Raw genomic sequence first — 23857 nt, forward strand, 5'->3', positions numbered from 1 at the left:
TTTGACGGGCAATGTTTATTTGGACTTTTTACAAAATAATCTGCCTGTTCTGTTAAAAGACGTGCCACTGAATATCAGGCAAGCTATGTGGCTCCTGCAGGATGGAGCACCTGCCCATTTTAGACGAGAAGTGAGCGAATTTTTGTTATTGATATAAGTTACCCAAATCGGTGGATTGGCCGAAATGGACCAGTTGCATGGCCAGACCTAAATCCATGTGACTTTTTTTTGTGGGGGTATATGAAAAGTTTAGTTTTTAAGACGCCTATCGACACACAAGAAAAACTAATAGCACGTATTGAGCAGGCTGCGGCAACAGTTAGACAACAACCGATTTCTCTATTGCGTGCCGTCACGGAACAGTGGTTACGTCGAGCAAATCGTTGTGTTGAAGTTAATGGTGGAAACTTTGAACAACTTATTTAAATTAGAGAGGACCGTATTGGACTCATTTTATAAAATTTTGGCAATGCAACTTTTTATTTTTCGGTTTTTTGAATAAAGTTATTTGAAATTTTTTTTTATTTTACCGAGTTCTATACACAGTTAAAAAAAGTATCAACTTAAAAATCACCCTGTATTAATATATCTGTTACTACTGGTGACGAAAGTTGGTATAATATATTACTGGGTGTATGAAAATGTTTTATTTTATTGAATTTTGTAAAATGTATTGTATTTTATATGCAGGTTTTTTATGCTAAATAAAGGTGATTAATTAATATTATTATTATTATTATTAATAATATTAATTACATGTGAAAAAAATAGATTCTTCCATCATTAGATGTATAACTTAAATGTATGTGACCTCAACCTTTTAAAATCAAAAGGATTAAGTTAACAAATACAAATTGAAATACTTTATATAGGGCTGAGAATATTGCAATCATATCCATTTAAATTATCCATTTAGAAATGGAAGTGAAAATGAGATTTTGTTTGCTTTCGGTCTGCTTTCGGCCTTATCTGCCAAAATGTTTAATAAATATTACCTTAAAATATTATTAACTTTTATTTTAAGATTTTCTAATGAACCAAGGTTCTCAAAAAAAAAATTAAAAAATTAAATAAAAATGTTGCCATCTTTTCATGATTTTTTAAAAATACCTTTAATTATTTAATAAATTTAGATCAAGAAAAATCAGATTTTTACGAATTATATTTAAAAAAATTAATGAATGGATGTCAAGTTAATCATACAGTATAAGGGTGGAGTCTATATTACTAGACAATTTTTTTTTTGGTTTTTTATCTTCATGTTTGTGTTTTAGTTTTTTTTGTACTACTTTTTGTGTCTGTGCTTTTTTTTATAGATCGGATAAAGTAAATAATGTGTAATTCCCTTGTAGCACTGATATGTTAAATAAATACATTATTATTATTAAAAAAATATAAATCACTTCAGTTGCACGAGAAAATATTTTAAAAATAATTTAAAACTGTTGCTTTTTAATTGCTCAAAAATTAAAGAAATATTATTTTATTAAATGAAAAACTCAATTTTCCCTCTAGGAAACATTTTTCTTCAAATTAGTAATCCCAGATATAAAAACTTTCAATTTCATAAAACTTCTGACTGAATTTTAATTTAAAGGCATTAAGAACTTTCTTCTTTTAACATTAATTCGGTTTGCACTTTATAATTAAATATAAGCGGCTTAGTTATTTCCGTTTCAGGAATTTTATTTACCTTTAATATAGCTTAGGACGTTTTTGATTATCAAATTTTTTTCATAAGAAAAAAATGAATAACAGAATTTTTTTGAATGAGATTAAGACGACATTCACGTACCAAAACCCAAAGGTTTCTAACAAAAAATCTTGACTTGACTTTTATTACCTTAAATCCAATAAAACTCGAATATAAAAAAAAATATAACAAGCGAGAAAAATCTCTGCAAGTAACTTATTTAACAGAACTGCGACTGTTCAAGACCTTTAAATTCAATTTCTTTTACAAATGGGGAGTGTATAAATGATTTATAAGACGAGACCGGCGACAATAACAACAACAGCTTATTTTGATTAAGTTCTTTTTTATTGCTCTGATTATACGCCTAAAATTGGGGATTTTAATAAGGATGCTATAGAGGTCTTTCTTATAAATTATCTACATAAAGAAATTTTCTTTTCCTTTTTTTAAATTGCTTTTAATATTGTATATTATGTTTTTTTTAAATGAATCTCAAAATTAACTTTTTAAATATAAAAGACCCAGACTCATGTTTCAAGTCAGTATGTTTAGAAAATAATAAAAAATGAAGATAAATATTATATTTCGAAGTATTATTACCACAAATATCATTATTTGTTTTGCTAATTTCCAACTATATTTTGTATTAGAATTATAATTTGGATCGATCAAAATGCCTAATTTGGATGTACATTTCTAGTTTTAAAACCATATGACCAATTTAAAATCTATATGCATAAATTCAAAATTTATTGTATTATTAATGTTGCATTCGAATTGCCAATATGCGTGTTTTGGACTGATTTGATATATTAAAATGCATAACTTAAAAGTTTTTGATGAACAGTTTTATATAGTATTTCATATTTAAAATTCCATTTGTGGCGACGACAAATATGGCAAAGTTTATATTAACATAAGTTTGGTAATACGTAATTTATATCATGCAGTTATATATAATAGGGTGTAAAGGTATATTTTTTGTGAAAAGAATACTGTGTGATTTTTTAATATTTTATTTTTATTTTTTATTTATTACACTCCCACAAGCACATTGGAAATGTAATTACATGTTAAAAGTGCTTACTAAGCCAGGAAAGGCGAGAAAAACAAATACTACAACTAAAATATACTAACTAAACAAATTAACAATATAAAAAAATATAAAAAACATACAAATACATATAGCAGGTTCTAAAACAAATATAAGTACTACTTATACTTAGAACTACCTAAAATCACAGATCTAATTTGTCCTACAGAACTATTAAAGAAATCTATATCACATTTTTGTATATATTCATTACTTTGGTACATCATTCGATTTATAGGTGAACTACTTGAAATTAAACATTGGAATAGTTTTTTATTTCTTATTCTTAAGTTTACTTTAGGAACCACAAAAGTTATGTTGTTAAATAAGGAACATTTCTTATACTTTAAATTCTTGATAATATTATATATAAATAGTACATCATTTAAACTTCGTCTAATACATAATCTAACCGTACTCAATTCAGTCAGCATACTTTCATAAGAAATCATATAGGGACAGGTATTATGAGTTCATAAGTATAGATACCTTAAAAACCTCTTTTGTACTTTTTCAATCATATCATAACATTTCAAAATATTAATAATATTTTTTTCTTTAAGAATATGAGCGACTTTTTTCAATCATCTTTAACCAGTGAACTAAAAAATTAGATAACCACTGAGCAAAATTGAAAACAAGTTCTTGTACAAATTCATCACAAAAAATTAAAATATGTATACTCAAAAGGCTTTCTACGTGTTAAACTCACGCTATATTTTAATACTATTGACAAAAAATTTCGCTAAAAATTATTTATTAACTATCAGAATACTGCTTAGTTATACGCATCCATTTAAATTTTACTTTTGAGATTGAGCGTTGCAAACTGATTTATAATAATAAAACGAACCTTATATTTGACTATTATAAAATATTTCAAATTAAAAAAAGACGTAAAGCTTATATAAAAAAATATGAATTTAGACTGCTAGGTAAGTTTTTTTTTTGAATATTTAAAAGATTTATTTTATACTGATTTATATTATAAAAAAGCATAACTTTAAAGCATAAGATCAACACATGTATATTATATTCCACTTCGTGAAATAATTTTTAAGCTGTAAACATTTCAATTGCGTTAAAATTTGGACTTCTTAGTAAATATTCACTAATTATGAAGTCTAATGATTTTATACCTGTGGAGTGTGTATATTATGAGCCAGTTGATCGTGTTTTAACCTTTTTAGGCTCTGATGATGATTTTAGGAACGAAACACGTGTCACCACTTTACGTATAGTGAAATTTTTGCAGACCGAGTTTTCGTGTTGTGCTCTTTTGATATGATTAAAGATAGTATAAGAGCCGAAATCTTTCGCCTGTCTAATAAATTATTAACTTGAAAACTAGCCTTCATTGCTAATCATAACAATTAATTTAATAAATAAGTTTCAATCAACTCATACTACATAATCCAATCACATTAATTGGAAAAATCCCATTAAAAAGTTTCAACTGAAACGAACCCAAACTTAATTTCCTTTTCGTTTTAAAACGTCAAAAAGCGGGATGTAATAATATCGTCAGATAAATTTAAAATTAGTTCGGCAGTTTTGAAACAACACAGTTAGTTAGTTTTAAAGCAAAAAGAAGGTTTTGTGTTGTTTTATGTCTCTCATAAAACAACACAAGTAATAATTTAATTGACAACCGATTTAATTCGTTTTAAAAATAACACTAATAAGCTCTTGATAAACGATCATCTTTGACCCTTTTCTAAGGAGACGAGGCCGCTAGACGGTGCTTAATATCGGGTTTTCTTAAAATCATTCTTAACCGAAATGAAAATAAAATATAAAGAAAATACCTTGATAAACTATACACAAAACCCTACTCTCACTCTTCCACCCCTGACATCGACCATGTAAACTAAAAAAATAGGCACGTTAAACTCCAATAAAACCCACGCATAAAATAAACATTCCCAAAGTCGTCGACATTGCGTGCCAGATGGAATACAAAATTATTGGCAAATACAAAAATGCGTGAAAAAAATTGCAAATCCCTTGACAGAAAAGGTTCTGCCGGGTTTCCCTGGTTATTAGTTTAGTTTGCACAGGGATAATTGGAATTTGTGACAAGGAATAAAAGGATGTGTTCTTTCAGAAGACAAGAAAACTTTGTTTTATTAAAAAGATAAAGTGCTGACTGGGATGCCAGTGGACTTCATAGTTAGTGAGGATTTAGTAGGTGTTACGACATTTAAGCGGCTTACTTTCTAATAGTTTGAAAATTCCTTCTAAAAGTCGAATTTAGTATAAGTCTGTTGATCATAAGCTTTGAAGTTATGCTTTTTTTAAATATAAATCGACCCAAAATAAAACACAGAATATTTTACAAATAAGCAAAAAATGTAAATTTCCATGCAAAACATGGCCGGCGGCTTTAAAGCTTGTTAGTTCAATGTGGACCGAGATAATCTTCGGGAAAATTGAAAACTGCAAAAGAGAATAAAGGTATGTGAGGCTTGATGGGGTTTAAGTTAAAATGATGGAAATTTTATTGTTTCATTTAATCTCATGTTATGAAAATCTAGTATTAGTAGTCTATATAGACCATATTCATGTTTTATCATTTTACTTGTGTTAGACAGGGTTCATTTTTAATTAATAGCGATTAAAAATTCACAGAAAACGTATGTCCTAATGGCTTTAACTTAATATTACTTAAATTATTTTTGTATAAATTTTATATAAATCTTAACTTTCATTTATGTTAGAGACATTATTGCATTAAGGGCCAAATTATGGACCAGCTGGTAAGGTTCCTGTGTGTTATCAGACAGATAAATTCTATCCTCTCGGTAAACCTACCAATAGCTGTAGGAGGAATTATGAACCAAATTTTTGCCTGTTGTTAACTAGCAGAAGGTTTACAGTTTGCCAACAACATAATTGTTGTGGCCGGTATAATAATCTTAAACAGAAATAATGGAAGTGTTTGGTTTTTAATTTGTGATAATAGTTATAGGTACTTGTATACTTATTTTGTGCCAAATCTGATATTGTTTCTGTTAGTACTAGTATTAAAACGTATTTGCATTTTTGCTAATTGTTTGTAAGTATCCCACCAGACATCTGCCAGTGAATCACAGTTCACAGCAGGCTTTTTAGAAACTGTATGCTGTGCAGTGAATTTGGTAGAATTTTAATATTTTTTTTTAGAGGATGTCTCAATAACCTGATAAAAAAGAGATCGGTAAACTTTTTTGAAAAAGAAGTTATTTTGCTCTGTAATTTAGTAACTCAATATGCAAGTACAATTGAATCAAAAAAGACTGATGCATCATTTTAGAAAGAAAAAGATCAGGCTTGGGAAAAATTGATAGCAGAGTTTAATGTAAGAAACCCTATGTTAGGGGTGGTTCGAACCCTGAATAATCTTCGAACAAAGTTAAGAAAAAAAGTAGCCGAGAACCAACAGAAAATATTTAAAACTGGTGGCGGTAGTGCAATTATAACAGATCTTACTTATGGGGAAATAATTTATAACTTAATAACACTGAGTGTTGAGAGACTGCCTTCAAGATATCGTGATGATAATAAGTGACAGAATATGATGGCTCAAATTTGACGTTCCTATACGGGATTTCTTAGATGTATGTTTTCTTTTCATTTCGCAGTCATATAACAGTGGCATAGCGAGCAAAGAGGGACAGGTGAGGGAAGGGTATTACCTTAAGTCGGGCATTATCATATTAAATAAAGAGAGATTTAACCAGATGAAAAATAACAAAATACTCATACAGATTAAGAACAAAATTTAGAATATTATACACAAACTTCTTGCAAAACTATGCAAGCTCCAACTCTTTGAAAAATTTGAGGTTATAAATTTCCTGGTAAACCTTTTATACGCTGCTTTTTCCTGTTGTTAACTTATTCTACTGGTAAGCAAGAATTATCCCGCTAAGACAAGCAAGAAGTTCATAATTCAATTTTTAATGTTACCAGCAGGATAATTTTTCCAGGCACTTTACCAGCCGGTCCATAATTTGGCCCTAAATAAACTAATATCGGAGTAAAATATTTTAATTAAATATACACGTCACGAACGGCATTGATAACGCGTAAGTAGTTATATATTAAGAGATGATAAAGCCTAAAAGCCCTGACCATTTAAAAATACCTGAAAAAATATGAAGTTAGAAAAGGAAAAAGCTTAGTAACTCAATTTGAAAATTCGTTGCCTCAATCCATTTGTATATTGACGTTGATTATTTATCTGACGGATTTGTGGTTAGTATATTTTACGTTCCGAAAATTAGATGGGCCATGAATTTATCAAATGCCAAATCCGAATCTGATTGGATTTGACACAGTTCAGCGTCTTGATGGTTTCCATAATAAGGACCCAGTCGGTGAAAGTGAATGACTTTACGAAGGAGCCGTTTTAGAGCTACATAGTCAGTTCGCAGTAAGAATTTTCTCCCACAGAGGTACTTTTAGAAGTGCTCCATCGCTTTTACTCAGAAACGCAATAGTTACGCTCTGGCTTAAACAACGTCTTACTAAAACAGCCAATGACTTTTTTCTTGGCCATCCTGTATTTGGAACAACACAGCTCCTGTGTTTTGCGATGTAGGTAAATCCTTCCACATAGCCCCGGTAGTGAGTGCATAGTCCTAAGAAGCTAGGTAGTTCATGATTATCTTTGGGAAGTGGCGAATCTTTAACAGTTTGGACCTTTGCCTTGTAAACCGCAACTCCTTGACTGGAAACGATGGGACTCAGATACTGCAAAGCCTGATGACATTTCCTTGGTCTTAACTTTCGTCCAGAACTTCGTAGTTTTAAGATTTTTCATGTGGTCCTCAAACGACTTTCCTACCACAACAATGTCAAGGTAAACCAGGCATCCTCTTAAAATCATTTCCATCAGCTGTTCAAAACCAGCAGGAGCATTGCACAGTCCTTATAGTCCAGCAATTTATTGTGCCAATTACCACCCACCATGAAGACTGTCTTTTCCCGATCTTCAGAGGCCCACTCAACTTGCCAATATCCTGTTTTCAGCTCTAGTCTAGAAGATCTTCGATCAGTCAGGGTGTTCAAATTATCATCAATACGTTTAAGAAAATAGTTGTCCCTTTTAGTCGCATTATTAAGGTGCCGATAATCTATACAGAATCTGGTCAAGCGGTCTTTCTTCTTTACTAGTACCACTGGTGAAGACCATGATGTTTCTATGATGCCTTATATCAGCTTATATCAGCCTCCTCTATCTTAGTCATCTCTCTATTGGTGAATAAAACAAATATTGGCATTTTAGATTTAGAACGAAATACACATTTTGATCCCGCAAGACTTAATTAGTAAGAAGAAATGATAATTAGTGGCAAATGTTCGCGTATCACAAATTTTGGATAAAATATTTGGGTTATAAAAACCATTGTTATAGAAGCTGCTGTTTTTATTTCTTTTAATTAAATAATACAGTAAAAGGTTTATAATATTAACTTCAGGCATTTATAGGTGGTAGTTCCTTAGTAACCTTCATCGGACCAAGTGATGTTGTAATTTGGAAATTGGGTTTTAAGGATGTCCACTGATAGCTGATGATCCGCTTTTCCATATCCCTGAAATAAGAAGAAAAAGATATATTTAGTTATTCATGCAATCCGTCCCCGCCCCCGTTTAAAATAAGAATAGAAGTAATGGCCCGCTACTCTAGTTAAACATTTAAAGCCTCTTATCGCGAACTTTTGATAGAAGTATAATATTTTTCCTCTTGCAATTCACCGATAAAATTTAAAGCAAATAAAAATTAAGCTTTCCGCTTCGGCTCTTTAAATTTGAACAGAAAAATTGCGAAAATGCAGCCTCGGCCGAAGATTCGTTTCAATATGAAGAAAAAATATTGGAGTTTTTATTTATCCTTTCCTTTTTTGAGAGCTCGCTAAATTAATCAAAAACTTGAGCAAAACAAACACAGGGTAGATTAAAATATAATTTTTTTAACAGTCTTAGTACTAGTAGTTTAGTAAGTACAAGGAGTTAAATTTAATCATAGATAATAGATTAAATACCTAAATTTAGTACTCTTAAACCTTTATTTTGACCTCGTTATGGCCAACTAAAATTTATCAACACTTGTCACACATAAAAATGAAAATTATGCAGCACAGAAAAATTTTGAAAGTAAATTATGATATTTGCTGAAAAAAATTTCGTTTATTTAAAAAAAAATTAGGTATGAAATAATTATTGTGAAGCAATTGTTTGTAAAAAGAATAGTTGCTCTCCGAGAATGAATTTTGCAACTAAATTTGCGGAAAAAACATGCAAAGAAAAGAAAATTTTCAGAGAAAATGCATGGAAACAGAAAACTGCCAAGGAACTAATTTGTTAAAGTATTGTAAAAAGAAAATTGTGGAAAAAAAGAAAATTAGGAAATTTGCAGAAGAAAAATTGTTAAGAAAAAGAGAATTTTATAAGAAAAAAATTTTGAAGAGAATTATAAAAGGAAATAATAATTATAATATATATTTATTTAGTGAACATGCTAATATTAATAATTAATGACAAATATTTAGTCAAAATAAAATATTTTCTAAACAAAATTGTGAAATTTGCAAAAAAAAACGCGTATATTTGGAAAAAAAAACTTTAAAAAATCTGCAAAACATAAATTTTTGACATAATAATTGCTATAAAATTGAGATACAAATACCACTTTTATTATTGTAAAATTTAATTTTAAAAAAATGCAAAAAAGAAAATTGTCAACAGACAATTATGAAATTTGTGTTTATCCAATCTTTTGCCACCAAAAATATTGTTTCAGATAATGTTGCTACGGTCATGTAATCAAGAACTGCAGAGAGATCAAGGCCTGGAAATCTTTACTTGAATGTAGATCATGTTTCTTGGGATAATTGAAGACGTCAGGTTATCGGCTACTAAATAAATCATAGTGTCATCTGTTTCACATTTTTTGAGCATTTAATAATTTTGAACATTTAATAACTTTTTTATTTTTCAACATAAATAAATGAAATTTAGTATATCGATGGAATAATGATAAGAGCATCTTTTGACATATTCTATTGTTTACCATCACTTTTAACTTCAGTTTTAATCACTCTTCTCACCAGTTTAACAGGAAGAGACACTAACTTTCTTATTTTAAATGGGACACTTGGTATATTATTACGTATTTCGATAGAAAATAATATTCTGAAAACAATGATACTCTATTTGTTACTTTTTGTTTTATCCTCATAGAAAAAATCATTTTTTTAAATTTTAAAATAGGGTGCTATGAATGCGTTGAAAGTTTTAATTTTTAATCAAGTAATCATGAACAAATAGTTTTCATTGCATTTGATAACTTAAATCGTTTACACGCCTATTTAAAACGTCCAAACTATTAATTTTGCATGTACTTTATTTTTTTAAATAGCACATTATTGGGAACTACCACTTTTAAAATGCTGTTTCTTTTGCCTAATAATTTGATATGATTACTTTTTAAATCGGTTGATAAATAAGCCCATAATAAAAAAAAAACTAAGTCACATAAATATTTTTTAAGTTTTTTTTTACTATTACACGTTTTTGCCCTAAGGCACAAACATTTAAGTTAAAATAAAAAATATTGCTGACGTTCACATTATATCTGGTTTCAAAACTCTACGGTTTTTTCGGAATATTTGTTGTTATGGTTGATATTAATGGTAAAGATTTAAATCTAAATGAATTATTTTTTAAAATTCGGCAATTTTTCAGTACAAGAATTTTCAAATGTATTAAAACATATAGAGATCATGTCGAAAATTTACTGGCAAATATTAATAATTTTTATTTTTAATCTATCTTTTGTATTTTATCTTTCATTCAAAGTGTGCAATTCAAATAGTTTATAAATGTGATTTTTTTACGTGTAATAAAAATTTTAAATGTAAATATCTGGAAGAGGTTAATCGTAGCGAAATTTTTAAGCGAAATTTAAATTTTCTTATACAAAACTTTTAGCAAATTGCATATTTTAAATAAAAAATCAAAACGTGCTAAATCTAAAAAGGGTATAGAATTAAACAAATTAAAATGTTGCTGGCGCCTTTATGACATAATTTAAAAAAAGGTTAATTTAATTATTTTGCAGTACTAAAAAAAAATTATATTCCAAATTTTGTTAAAAACAAAAATTAAATACTAAATTTATGGCCAAAATTAAAAAAAATACATTAAGTTTATCACCTATACCTTGGTTGTCTTTGACTTCAAAAATCTTGTGTTAAATTATTTTTCGTTATTTATGGGAAACCCTGTATAATAAACCAATAATTTATTACTATCGTAATAGTGACTGAGTGCAGGACAACAAAGCCAAACAATGCAAAGTTAGGACCTAACTTAATAAGAACTATTTACCTTAAAATAATGGCCAAATCAGACTGCTTTAATATAATCATGTTAAAAAAATGTTGCTTAAAAGTACATGGCGATGATTTTCAACCCCATAAACTCTTGAAAATAATTTCTACCTGAAAGCCCAAAACCAGTTAATCTACCGCGTGTAATTCGATCGCAAATCAATCAGGCGCAAAAATTTAAAGCAAACTTAATGCGGCGAGAATGCTCATTCAAAACGCATTAAGTACCTATAAAAACAGACGTATCCAATAGGGCGAGGTTAATTTTTATCAGTGAAATACGAAATGCAGGCAAATAACGAAATCTTTTTTATCGGTGGCCCCCTGATCGATCAACTTAAATCACCCGTTTAATCACCGAAATCGGCTTTCGCGCATCTCTATTACTATAAAATGGAAAATCATTACGATTGTATCCAAATTGGGGTTTATTCCGGAAATGTACGTTTGTTTATTTCTTTTATTTTCAGTGCTTGATTTATTCATTTGCATTCGATTTTAGTGGGATTAAACAGGAATATTAATATTTCCAAATATAAATCAGATTTTTATCTTAAATATTGGGAATCCCACCTAGAGATTAAATAAACAATCCTACTAGTACGTTACCACCATAAAGACAAAACACCTTTCTTAGATTTATGATTTTTGACCTAAACCTGAATGAAAAGTTACATTTTCTAAAATCTATTGAAACATTCAATTTTTCCACACAAATCTAAATCAAAAGCAAATTTGGCTTAAATTGATTGAAAACAGTTCTGTTCCAAGTTCCAAGATAATGATCAATTTGACTGTGGAAAATTTCAAGATATTTATGAAAGTCAAAAAAAATCTTTTTCCCTAACAGGTACAAAAAGTTCTTAATTTTTTCTTAAATTTCAGACGCAAATCTAAATTAAAAACACCAATTCCAACATCAAACGACTGCACTATAATTTTTAAAAATTTTTGACGTAATCCTGTACTAACAATGAAATTTCCAAAATATCTCGAATTAAAAAAAAATCTGCTTCTACACGTAATATAAATTTAACCTCAAAATACCACAGATAACCACAGATAAAAACGTAATAGACCTAAAACAAAAAAAAATCCGATTTTCTGCGCCAATCTGGGCCAAAAACGAAATGTTCATTTTTTTTACATAGGAAGTGTATCAACCAAAATGGAAAAAGTTTCGAAAAAGAAACCCCCCGTCACCCAGGAGAGTCACAACTTTAAGGGATCACGTCCTATAAGAGAAAATGTATTACGAAAATTTGATCGTATAAATTTAACATTTTTTTTACCCTCGTATAAATAATGGATGGAAAAAGGAACATTTTTTCTCTACGAGGATATAGGCCAAGTTTTTGTTTATTTTCGAAGTCAGATAAATTTTTAATCAGATAAATTACATAATAAAGTGGTTGTCATGCCCATTTAAATTATGCATATATGTAAATTATGCGAATAATTTGGCTTTGAAATATTTGACCATACAGGACTGATATTTTAAAAATTAAAAATAAATCCATTAGCATGGGAATCTAATTTTTTTAAATCTAAATGAGATTTTTATCTTAAAAATTGTAAATTGTAAAATATTACTTACATTACTACCAGAAAGGCAAAAAACATTTCTAAGATATACTCGAAATGAGAGTTAAAATAATAGAAAATTGTACAAAAATTATAAATAACAGTTGATTTTTTCTTAATAGTTATAAGGAGGATAATTTTAACAAACTTTCAAGTAAAGAAAGTAACTGAAACTTAAACTATTAATAAATAAACTGTATCTCTCATAAACTATTCTACGCTTTTTTTGCATTGGAATCAAATGCTTTATATAAGTCGTGAATAAATAATAGTAATAATATTTAGCGCATTTAAATACACAACGATACACTGATTGTATTAGTATTGTAATAAATTATGTGTTTCCCGATGTTAGAAATATCCACTCTCTGAGATTCTAATTTGGGATATCCCCTAACTTTACCTGTATATTTTTTTGGTAATTCTTTATTTTTTACCTCAATTTGGATAAAAAATAGAATTCCCAAAGACCTCAATTTAAAAAAATGTATACATTATAATATATTATAAACTATTAAACTCATATACTATAATAATATAATGCATCATACACCCGAAATATACATTTATCATGATTATAAAGCGGATTAGAACCCAGCTGAGAAAAAGAAAATTTAAGAAAATCATAATTTTTCTTATTTTCAGGCAGTATCTTCACATAATTTTAATGGTAATATTGCTAAGTCTAATTTGCTAAGTCTAATTTTAGTTTTTCTCATTTTAATGGATGATCAAAGGTTTTGTAGCCTTGAATCTCATTGATTTTAGATGTTAATAATTGATTTTAATTCACATACAGTGCTGTTAACCTAGAATTGATAAAATAATCTCATAATAGCCATTTTGAAAGCATTTAAATTCAAACTCATTTTTGAAAAAATATTATTTAATTAATATATTGCTGGGAATTAAAAATAATTAACAAAGATTAAGTGAATTATTTATTTAAAAGCTCTTACTAATTTTTAATTATAGATGGTAATAATATTATGATACTCATTACTGTGAGCTCTAAATACTACGTAAGCCTCATCTAGTATCTTATTCCAATACAAATCCAGACAAAAAAAAACAATTTCTATAAGTTTTAAAAAATTATTGTTTATTTGACTGTAAATTTTAAATTTTTTGCTTAAATCTAGAGAAAAAAATAATTTTACAAAAAATTTATTAAATAATGTGATTTTTCATGATTCTATGCAATTTTTTTTTAAAGGACGCCAAATTAAGTCTACGTAAGAAAATGGGTCATGGGCATTTAAATAATGTATAACTTATGTAATATCCGAATATTTTTATTCTAAAATTTTGGACCAAGGATTGACGCATTAAAAAAAATCAATTACCAGTACACTATCCTAATACAAAATAATATATAAACTAACTAAATTGTCTTTATTATAATAATTAAAAGTTTATTTAATTTAATAATACTAAATAAACTATCCAGAATTCTGGTGGTCAAAAGAAAAAAAAAACTTTTTTTTTAGATTTATTGAAAATGGGAATAAAAGCAATATAAAATTGTGTAAAAATTATAAATATCACTTGATTTTTTCTTAATAATTAATAAGAAGATAGTCTTGACAGATGATAATAATTATTAAACAAACTGTCTCCCTCTTGGATGATTCTATGCATTTTTTACATTTATATCAAATGCTTTGCATAAGCTTGTTGATAATATTTACAGCATTTAAACTCAGACACTTTTTGTATTAGTATTGTCAGAGGCATTATGTGATTTCTAAATCCCTAATATTCTAATTTTAATTATTCCCGTAATTTTATACATTAAGGATATGCAATCCTTTTTTATATTTCTTGATTTTTGACCTAAACCTGGATGAAAAATTACATTTCCGAAAATATAGCAAAAATTCAATTTTTCCATATAAATATTGATAAAAAATTATATTTTTTTTTAATTAAAAAAAAAAAAATCATGATCCTATGTCAAGTTCCAAGACCATTTTAACTATAAAAGTAAAAAAACGTATTTTTTCTGATATTTCAAGTTTTTGGATCTAATTCTAAACGAAATTTTTTATATAATTATAAAAGTAAAAAAAATCTTTATTTTTACCTTTCAAAGAAACCTGTTAAAATTTTGAGCTTAAAATTAAAATAAAACAAGAGTTTTTAAGGTTTTGTAAAATTTAGGCGCAAATTTCAACTTAAATTTCCAAACTACCAATGTCGAAAAACCGCAGCATGATTTTTTGAAATTTTTGACGTAATCCTGAACTAAAAACGAAATTTCCAAAATATCTATGAATTTAAAAAAAGTCTTGTGCACGACAAGTAGCTTAAATTAAGAAGTCCGATTTTCTACTCCAATCTGGGTCAAAAACAAATGTAATTTTTTTTACATATCGAGTGTATAAACCGGAAAAAAAGAAATTTTGGATTTTAAAGGATTGATATTGGAAGAATTAAAAAAAACCAATTCCAATCTTATAAAAATTAAGTCTAAGTTCTAAGTCAAAGGATTAATTTGACTATAAAATGAAAAAAAAACGGTTTTTTTTCCTGCTTTTTTACTTAAATTTGGACGAAATTTTAATAAATTTATGAGTCCAATTTTTTTTCAAACTTCAAACCAAATTTTCCAAAATATCAACGTCAAAGGACCCACAAAATGACATTTATAAATTCGTAATCCCGGACAAAAAACTTATTTTCCAAAATACCTATGAATTTAAAAAGTTCTTCTTTTTTCGCGTCAAGTACATCCTACCTCAAAACATCACAAAAACGGATTAGATCAAAAACAACAGTTTCCGATTTTTTACGCCAATCTGAGTCAAAAAATCCAATGTTTATTTTTTTACATATCAAGTGTATCGACAAAATGAAAAAAGTTTCGAAAAAGAAACTCCCCGTGACCCAGGAGAGTTACAACTTTAAGGGGTCACGTCCCATAAGAGAAAATGTATTACGAAAATTTGATTAAATAAATTTTACATTGTTACATGGGAAAAGAAACATTTATTTTACACCAGGATGTAAGGAAAGTGTTTCTTTATATTTGAAGTCAGATAAAATTTACATAAGAAAATTGGTATCACGCCCATTTAAATTCTGCATGATTTAATAACCATATATAACCAATATTTTTATTTTAAAATTTTGGACCACAAAGGATTGATATTGTAAGGATAAAAAAAACTGTATCTCTCTTAAACTATTCTACGCATTTTTTTGCATTGGTATCAAATGCTTTCTATAAGCCGTGAATAAATAGTGAGAATATTTAGCGCATTTAAATACACAATGAGACACTGATTGTATCAGTAATGTAATAAATCATGTGTTTTACGATAGGAATTTCTAATTTGGGATATCTCCTTAACTTTATAGACTGCGTACCTCTCTATTTTTTTGATAATTCTTTATTTTTGACCTCAATCTGGATAAAAAAATAGAATTCTCAAAAACCCATACGTATCATGCCCATTTAAATTATGCATAATTTAATAACCATATATAACCAATATTTTTATTTTAAAATTTTGGACCTCAAAGGATTGATATTGTAAGAATGAAAAAGAAAGTTAAGCGTAACTAAACTATCTGTATTACATCTAATTAAAATTAGCGATATCTGGATACCCTTTTAATTCAAAACCATTTCTGATTGAGGTATATAAAAATAATTAACAAAATTAATACCTTTTGGTAAAGTAATAATATAGCTTAAAGAAAAATGGAATTTTAGCCATCTGCAAACAACTGCTTAGTATGCCATTCAGTTCTATTTCTCCCCTAAAATTTCAAGTTTGTCAAGAGTCTTTAAATCCCTCCTTTTGCTGACGTAATTCTAAGTAAATTTGAATCGATTAAAAGAACGAAGAAGGGGTGCTTTAGTTTAAGTCCTTATTCAGAAATTTCCCATTTTTTCGCATGAATTTTTATGTAAAATTCAAAAACTTTCCACAGATTTCCACATAAAACTATTCTAAGCGTAATCGAGACGATGTAGTTTAAAGCTTACCATATCGATCTATCGGAAATAATAGAGTTAATGGATGGAACATTTGCATTTCCATAAGACTAAGAAAGTAATCCAAGTGTCATCCAGCGAAAAACCAATAAAGTGTTTAACTATCTAGCAGAAATGATTAACCTAAATGCCTAGAAAAACATAAACAAATATTTTGCCTGAAGGAGATTAAATAAAGCTGTAAAGAACAACGATTTATCTCCACATCCCGGAAAACATCAAAAACTAGAAAGCTTTTCTTTAAACGATTTTTTTTTCTAAATGAAAAATAAAAGTTTCTTGAATATCTCCTTAACTTTATAACTACTTGTTTTTTATATTTCGTGATTTTTGACCTAATCCTGGATAAGAAATTAATTTTTTTTTTAATTCTCGTAAACAATTCAATTTTTCCACACAAATCTAGATAAAAAACAAAAAGTGTATATGTCATATAAAATTAATATTTATTTGACTGTAATTTCTCGATTTTTGACTTAAATCTAGATAAAAAAGCAATTCCCTAAAAATTGATAAAAGTTCAATTTTTCATAATCCTACATCCAAGGCAAGTATTAATGTGACTGTAAAGTAAAAAAAAAACTTTTTTTTCTGATATTTTTCAATTTTTGTCTCTAAATCTTGACGAAATTTCGAGTTACTTATTAAATTCAAAAAAACTTTTAACAGTAAAATTAAAACAAGAAGAATTTTGTAAATTTCAGGCGCAAATCTTAACTAAAATTTTTAATGTCAAAGAACCACAGCATGATTTTTTGACCTTTTTGACGTAACCCTGGACTGAAAATTAAATTTCCCGAATATCTATAAATTAAAAAAAAAAATCAAGTACATTCTACCATACAACATCGCAAATAAACACGTATAAGATCGAGAACAAAAAAAATAGATTCTTTAACATTTTCTGATTTTTTTACGACAATCTGGGCCAAAAATGAAATGTTCATTTTTTTTACATATCAAGTGTATTAAACAAAATGGAAAAAGTTTCGGAAAAGACATTCCCCTTGACTCAGGAGAGTTACAACTTTAAGAAATCACATTCCATAAGACAAAATGTATTACGAAAATTTGATCGAATAAATTTAATATTTTTTTTATCCTCGTATGGAAAAAGGAACATTTTTTCTATACAAGGACATAAGGCAAATTTTTATTTATATTCGATAACAAATAAAATTTTTATTTAACAAAGTGGACGTCATGTCCATTTAAATTATGCATAATTTCATATATGAATATTTTTATTTTGAAATTTTCGACTCCAAAGGATTGATATTGTAAGAATTAAAACAAATAAATTAGCAGAATACATAATACTATAATAAAATAAATTAAACATACATTTAAAAAAATCATCTGCAAACAACTATTTATACAAGTCAGTCCTATTTCTCCCCTAAAATTTCAAGTTTGTCAAGAACCTTTAAATCCTTCTTTTTCCTGACGTAATCCTAAATAAATTTAAATCGTTTAAAAGAACGAACAAGGGGTGCTTCAGTTTAAATCCTAATCCAGAAATTTCCCATTTTTTATGCACGACTTTTCACGTAAAATTCAAAAATTTCCCACAGATTTTAGACATAAAACTATTCTAAGCGTAATCGAGCCGTTGTAGTTTAAAGCTCACCCTAACGATCGAGCTGTCCGGAAATAATAGAGTTAAAGGAAGTTCTGGATGGAACATTTGCATTTCCATAAGCCCGGAAGTCGAAAGTATCCGTATCTGGATCTCTTTGTCCCGAAAATCGTTTAATATTTTCCCGTGTGTATTAAAAGAGATAAGAATTTTCAATAATAGTTTGTAGGTACATATGTTGTATGCTCTCTAGGTAGCATAAATATCAACGTATATACAAAAATAGAATAAAATATCTGGAGAAAATTGAATATTAAACTTCGATCCGAATCCCTGGAAAAATTACTTCTATTTCTTGGAAAAAATTATTAATCTGATGTATATGCCTAAGCAAAGTAGAAAATATAAAGTGATCAAATAATTTAAAAAAACTGCTCGACGAAGTACCGATAACCAAGAATAACCTTTCTTACCTAGAAAAAATATTTAGATTTACTTAAGAGAGACGACGATTATTTCTTGGATAAACACGAATTTTTTCTCCTAAGAAAAATCAATAATCCAATGCCTAGAAAACCAGTTTATTTAAATTATATTTCTCAAAAGCTAAGAAGAGACAATAAATAAATAAATTAAAATAAAATAAAAAAATCAGTTCTTAAGGGAGCAAACAAAAAATAAAGAAAACGCTTGAAAGAATAACAGCAAGTGATCCAATTGTCTGGAAAAAAATTGAAAACGAGTTCAATTGCCAGCGAAAAAACAATGAAGTCTTTAACTGTCTAGAAGAAATAACAAAAAGTTACTTTGTCTGAATGAGATTTAAAAAAGCTGTAAAGACTATCGATTGATCCAAATTTCTGGATAAAAACCTGACTTTTATTTCTAAAGAAAAATCAATAATTGCTCCACATACAATAGACGTAATATAAGCCGATACAAATACCTAGAAAACGTCCTTTTAAACAATTTAAAAGGAACAGAGATAAAAACAAGACACGATTTTATTTTTATTAGTTAAAAAGGAACATAGATTTTTTTGTCGAGTTATTATATATATATAACTCGGGGTCTCTGGATATCTCGGCCATATGGTAGACTAAAGAATAAAACTTTAGTGGTCTGTGAAAGTTTCCTTTTCAAACGGTCTGCTTTTTTTTTGGTGGGGTTATAACATATGGGAGAACTTTTGATTTCTCTTGTGAATAAGGACATTTTCTTTTATAAGAAAAATAATAAGGGTTGTTTATCTAAATGTTGTCAATAACGAGGTTTTTTACGTTTTTCTGTCAATATTAAAGTCAGTATTGTCAGTACTTACTAGGAGTAATATAAATGATAAATAAATAAATATACGTTTATTTGTTAATATCTCAATCACTTGCATCACCCTAATCTGCAAAGGCAATAACTTAATTGAGTTTTGAGTTTTTTAATGCTTCGTTATTGTTTTCGATACATAAATTTCGAAACCAATCCTCTGATCTTTCTTTTAAGTTCCTTAATTTCTGTATTCCATTTTAGACGCTGATCAAAATGAATATCTAAATATTTCATGGTGCTTGTCTCTGGAATGTTTATTTATTGATTTACTTGGACCTAATTCTATTATAAGTTTTTTTTGTATAAAGTGAAACTTACGTATTTTGTTTCATCAATTTTCAAAAAGTCCCTTTCTGCTTCAGTTCTTAGACCGTTCCAAGTTTTTCCTATATAGAGTATTACGGTGTCATCTTATAACTTATAATTTATCCTATAATGGAATGTTTATGATTACCGAAGAAAATCTATGTTTTTATCCAAAAAGTTGAGTTTTCATGTAGATTCTAATTTGCTCAGTTCTTTCTCTAAATAATTAATTAATTTAATTGTTTAAATTAATTTGCTCTAAATTTTTTATAAAATTTAGAGCAATTTGGAGACACCCAAGGACACGAACAAATTTTAAAAATGCTTTAATTATGTCATTTAAAGGCATTTTAAAATAATTTAGAGCAATTTTCAAGTTCCTGGCATAAAATTAAAAAATAATACTTAGAGGATTTTAAATGTAATTTAGAGATTCTTAGAGCAATTTGGAAAGATCTAAAAGTCTGGAATAAAACTAAAATTATTTACTTGGCTGCACTTGAGTATATTTTAGAGATTTTGAGAGTAGTTTTTAAAAACTTAATAGCCAGAAATAAAATAAAAATTTACTTTAATTAGAGGCGTTTGAGAGAACTTTAGCGCAATTTAAAAACACCCAAGTTTTTGGAATAGGACAATTTTTACTTAGAGGCTTTTCAGTATAATTTAAAGATTTTTCAATTTCTACTTAGAGGCTTTTGAGTGTTATATAAAGATTTTTAAATCAATTTTTAAGATCGACAAAACTGAAATAAAATAAAAATTTACTGTATTTACAGGTATTAGGGATAATTTAAAGATTCTTAGATCAATTGTGAAACTCAAGAGCCTGGAATAAAATAAAAATTTATTTTTTAATGCTTAGGGACTATTTTAGATACATTTCGAAACCAACCCATTGATCTTTCTTTTAAGTTCCTTTATTTTTGTATTCCATTTTAGATACTGATCAGTATGACTACTTAAATATTTCATGGTGCTTGTCCCGGCAATATTTATTTATTGATTTACTTGGACCTATCCTGTCTATTCTATATATCTATCTTTTTTTCCTATAAAGTGAAATTTACGTACTTTGTTCCATTAACAAATGATAATTTGTTTGCCTCATACCATTTTGCTATTTTCAAAAACTCTCCTGCTTCAGTTCTTAGACCATTTTCCTATATATAGTATTACGGTGTTAACTCATGACTTATAATTTATCCTATGATGGATCAATGTAAAAGAATGTTCATGATTACCGAAGAAAATCTATGTTTTTATTCAAGAAGTTGAGTTTTCATGTAGATTCTATTTTGCTAAATTTTTTCCCATTTTATGCTCCCTTTACAGCAATAGGCATAAGCTTTAAATACCTTTAAAACATTTAGAGCAATTTGGAGACACCCAAGGACACGAACAAATTTTAAAAATGCTTTAATTATGTCATTTAAAGGCATTTTAAAATAATTTAGGGCAATTTCCAAGTTCCTGGAATAAAATTTAAAAAAAAAATACTTAGAGGATTTTGAATGTAATTTAGAGATTTTTAGAGCAGTTTGGAAAGATCTAAAAGTCTGGAATAAAATAAAAATGATTTACTTGGATGCACTTGAGTATATTTTAGAGATTTTGTGAGAAGTTTTGAAAATCCTAATAGCCTGAAATAAAATAGAAATTTACTTTAATTAGTGGCGGTTGGGAGAACTTAAGAGCAATTTAAAAACACCCAAGTTTTTGGAATAAGACAATCTTTACTTAGAGGCATTTGAATATAATTTAAAGATTTTTCAATTTTTACTTAGAGGCTTCTGAGTGTAATTTAAATATTTTTAAATCAATTTTTAAGATCGACAAAACTGAAATAAAATAAAAATTTAATTTACTTAGAGGCTTGTAGGCATAATTTAAAGATTCGTAGAGTAATTTGTAAAGACCCAAGAGCCTGGAATAAAATACAAATTTTATAGAGGCCGTAGAGACATTTGAGCGTAATTTTGAAAACTATAGAGCAATTGAAAGACACTCAAGTTTCTGTTATAAGGTCAAAAATCCTAAAGGCTTTTGACTGTAATTAAAAGATTCTGTAAAAACCCAGAGCGAGAAATAAAATAAAAATTTACTTAGGTAGAGGCTTTTAGGTAAAATTTAAAGATTCTTATAGCGATTTGGAGAAACTCAAGGGCCTGAACTAAGACCAATAATGCTTTACTTAGAGGCATCAATAGCCTAGAATAAAATTAATATCTACTTTACTTAGAAGCCTTTAAGTGTAGCGATAGCTTTAAATACCTTAAAACCTTTAGACTAATTTGGAGACATCGCAAGACGTGGAATAAGATCAAAGATGCTGTTCGAAAAGCTACAATAAAATCAAATCAAATAAATAATTAAGGATTTTTTACTCGAGAGAGGCACTTTAGTAAATTTTAGAGATGTTGAGAGCAATTTGCAAAAACTTAAAAATCCGGGGTAAAATAAAAATTTACTTTACTAAGAAGTATTTGAGCATAATTTAGAAAACTTTAGAGCAACTGAAAGACATCCAAGTTTCTAGAATAATGCGAAAAAGTAATAATGCCTAAGGCTTTTAGGTTTAATTTAAAGACTTTAGAGCAATTTGGAAAAGCCTAGGAACCGGGAAAATAATAAAAATCTATTTGACTTAGAGACTTTTGAGTGTAATTTAAAAAACTTTAGAGCAGTTTAAAGACACCCAAGTTTTTGGAATAAGATAAGAAATCTTTACCTAGAGGCTTTTGAGTGTAATTTAATGTTTCTTAAAGCAATTTGTAAAGACACAAGAGCCTTGATTAAAGTAAAAATTTACTATAATTTAAAGATTCGTAGAGCAATAAAAAAAAATTAAGGATCTGAAGCAAACATAAAAAATTTACTTTATTTATATGAGTATAATATGAAAAAAATTAGAGTAATTTAAATACATTAAAATTTTACGCAAAAAAATCATTAGTTAGAGGCATTTGAGTGTATTTTAAAGATTCTTAGGGCATTTTGGAAAAACCCAAAGACCTGAAATAAAATAGAAAATTACTTTACCAAGAGGCATTTGAATGTAATTTAGAAAACTTTAGAACAACTGGAAGACACTCAAGTTAAAATAAGAACAAAATACTTTAATTAGAGTCTTTTGGATGTAATTGAGAGCAGATTAATGCTTAGAGCAGTTTGGAGAAGTTCAAGAGCCTGGAATGAGATCAAAAATGCTTTACTTAGAAGCACCTGAGTGTATTTGTAGACCAACATTAAAAACCGAAAAACCTAAACTGAAATGAAAAATAAACTCTACTTAGAGGCATTTAAGTGTAATTTGTAAAACTTTAGAGTAATTGAAAGACAGCAAAATTTCTGGAATGAAGCAAAATATTAAGTTTATCTTTAGTTTTTAGAACTTGCTGAACTGGAAAATGTCCAATACAGAAATATTAAATTTTAACAAAAAAATATTTAAAAAAAAACGATATTAATTGATCAAAAATCATTAAAATTCTACAGTTGGCATTTCATTAATCAATTAATTATATAAATTTTGATTTCACTTTAAGATTTCTGCTTAGGTATATGGTACTCTTACTGACAAACTATGTTGTTGAATTTATGAAAGTATGTTGTATGAAAATTTATGTTATTATTATTATGTATTGATATTTTTATTAATTTTTGGGAAAATTTTTTGTTTTTGTATGTAGCTATTTATGCTAAATAAGCTAATAAAGATTATTATTATTATTATTATTATTATTATTATTATTATTATTATTATTATTATTTCAAAAATTTGAACCATAAGCCTTGATTTGAATAAGAAGATGGTTAAAAATGATCTTTTTTGGAAAATTTCTTTTCGTTTTTGTGTATAGATTGTTTATTTGGTAATTCCACGAAAGAA

The 23857-nt window shown here is 27.6% G+C and overlaps 2 protein-coding genes across 2 annotated transcripts in view; one reads left to right on the forward strand and one right to left on the reverse strand.

The window, feature by feature from the left end:
* Positions 1-23857, forward strand: part of LOC126733989 (arrestin homolog) — a 212904-nt gene that overhangs the window by 49234 nt on the left and 139813 nt on the right. The gene's annotated exons all lie outside the window — the stretch shown is intronic.
* The window catches only part of LOC126733991 (14 kDa phosphohistidine phosphatase-like), a 169798-nt gene continuing 154122 nt past the window's right edge, over positions 8182-23857 (reverse strand). Inside the window, exon 4 of the mRNA XM_050437497.1 lies at positions 8182-8368. Within this exon, the coding sequence (XP_050293454.1) occupies positions 8276-8368 (93 nt within the window). The 3' untranslated portion in view covers positions 8182-8275. The remainder of the gene's footprint in view (positions 8369-23857) is intronic.

This window comes from Anthonomus grandis, chromosome 3 (genome assembly GCF_022605725.1).
Source record: "Anthonomus grandis grandis chromosome 3, icAntGran1.3, whole genome shotgun sequence".
Lineage (NCBI taxonomy): Eukaryota > Metazoa > Arthropoda > Insecta > Coleoptera > Curculionidae > Anthonomus > Anthonomus grandis.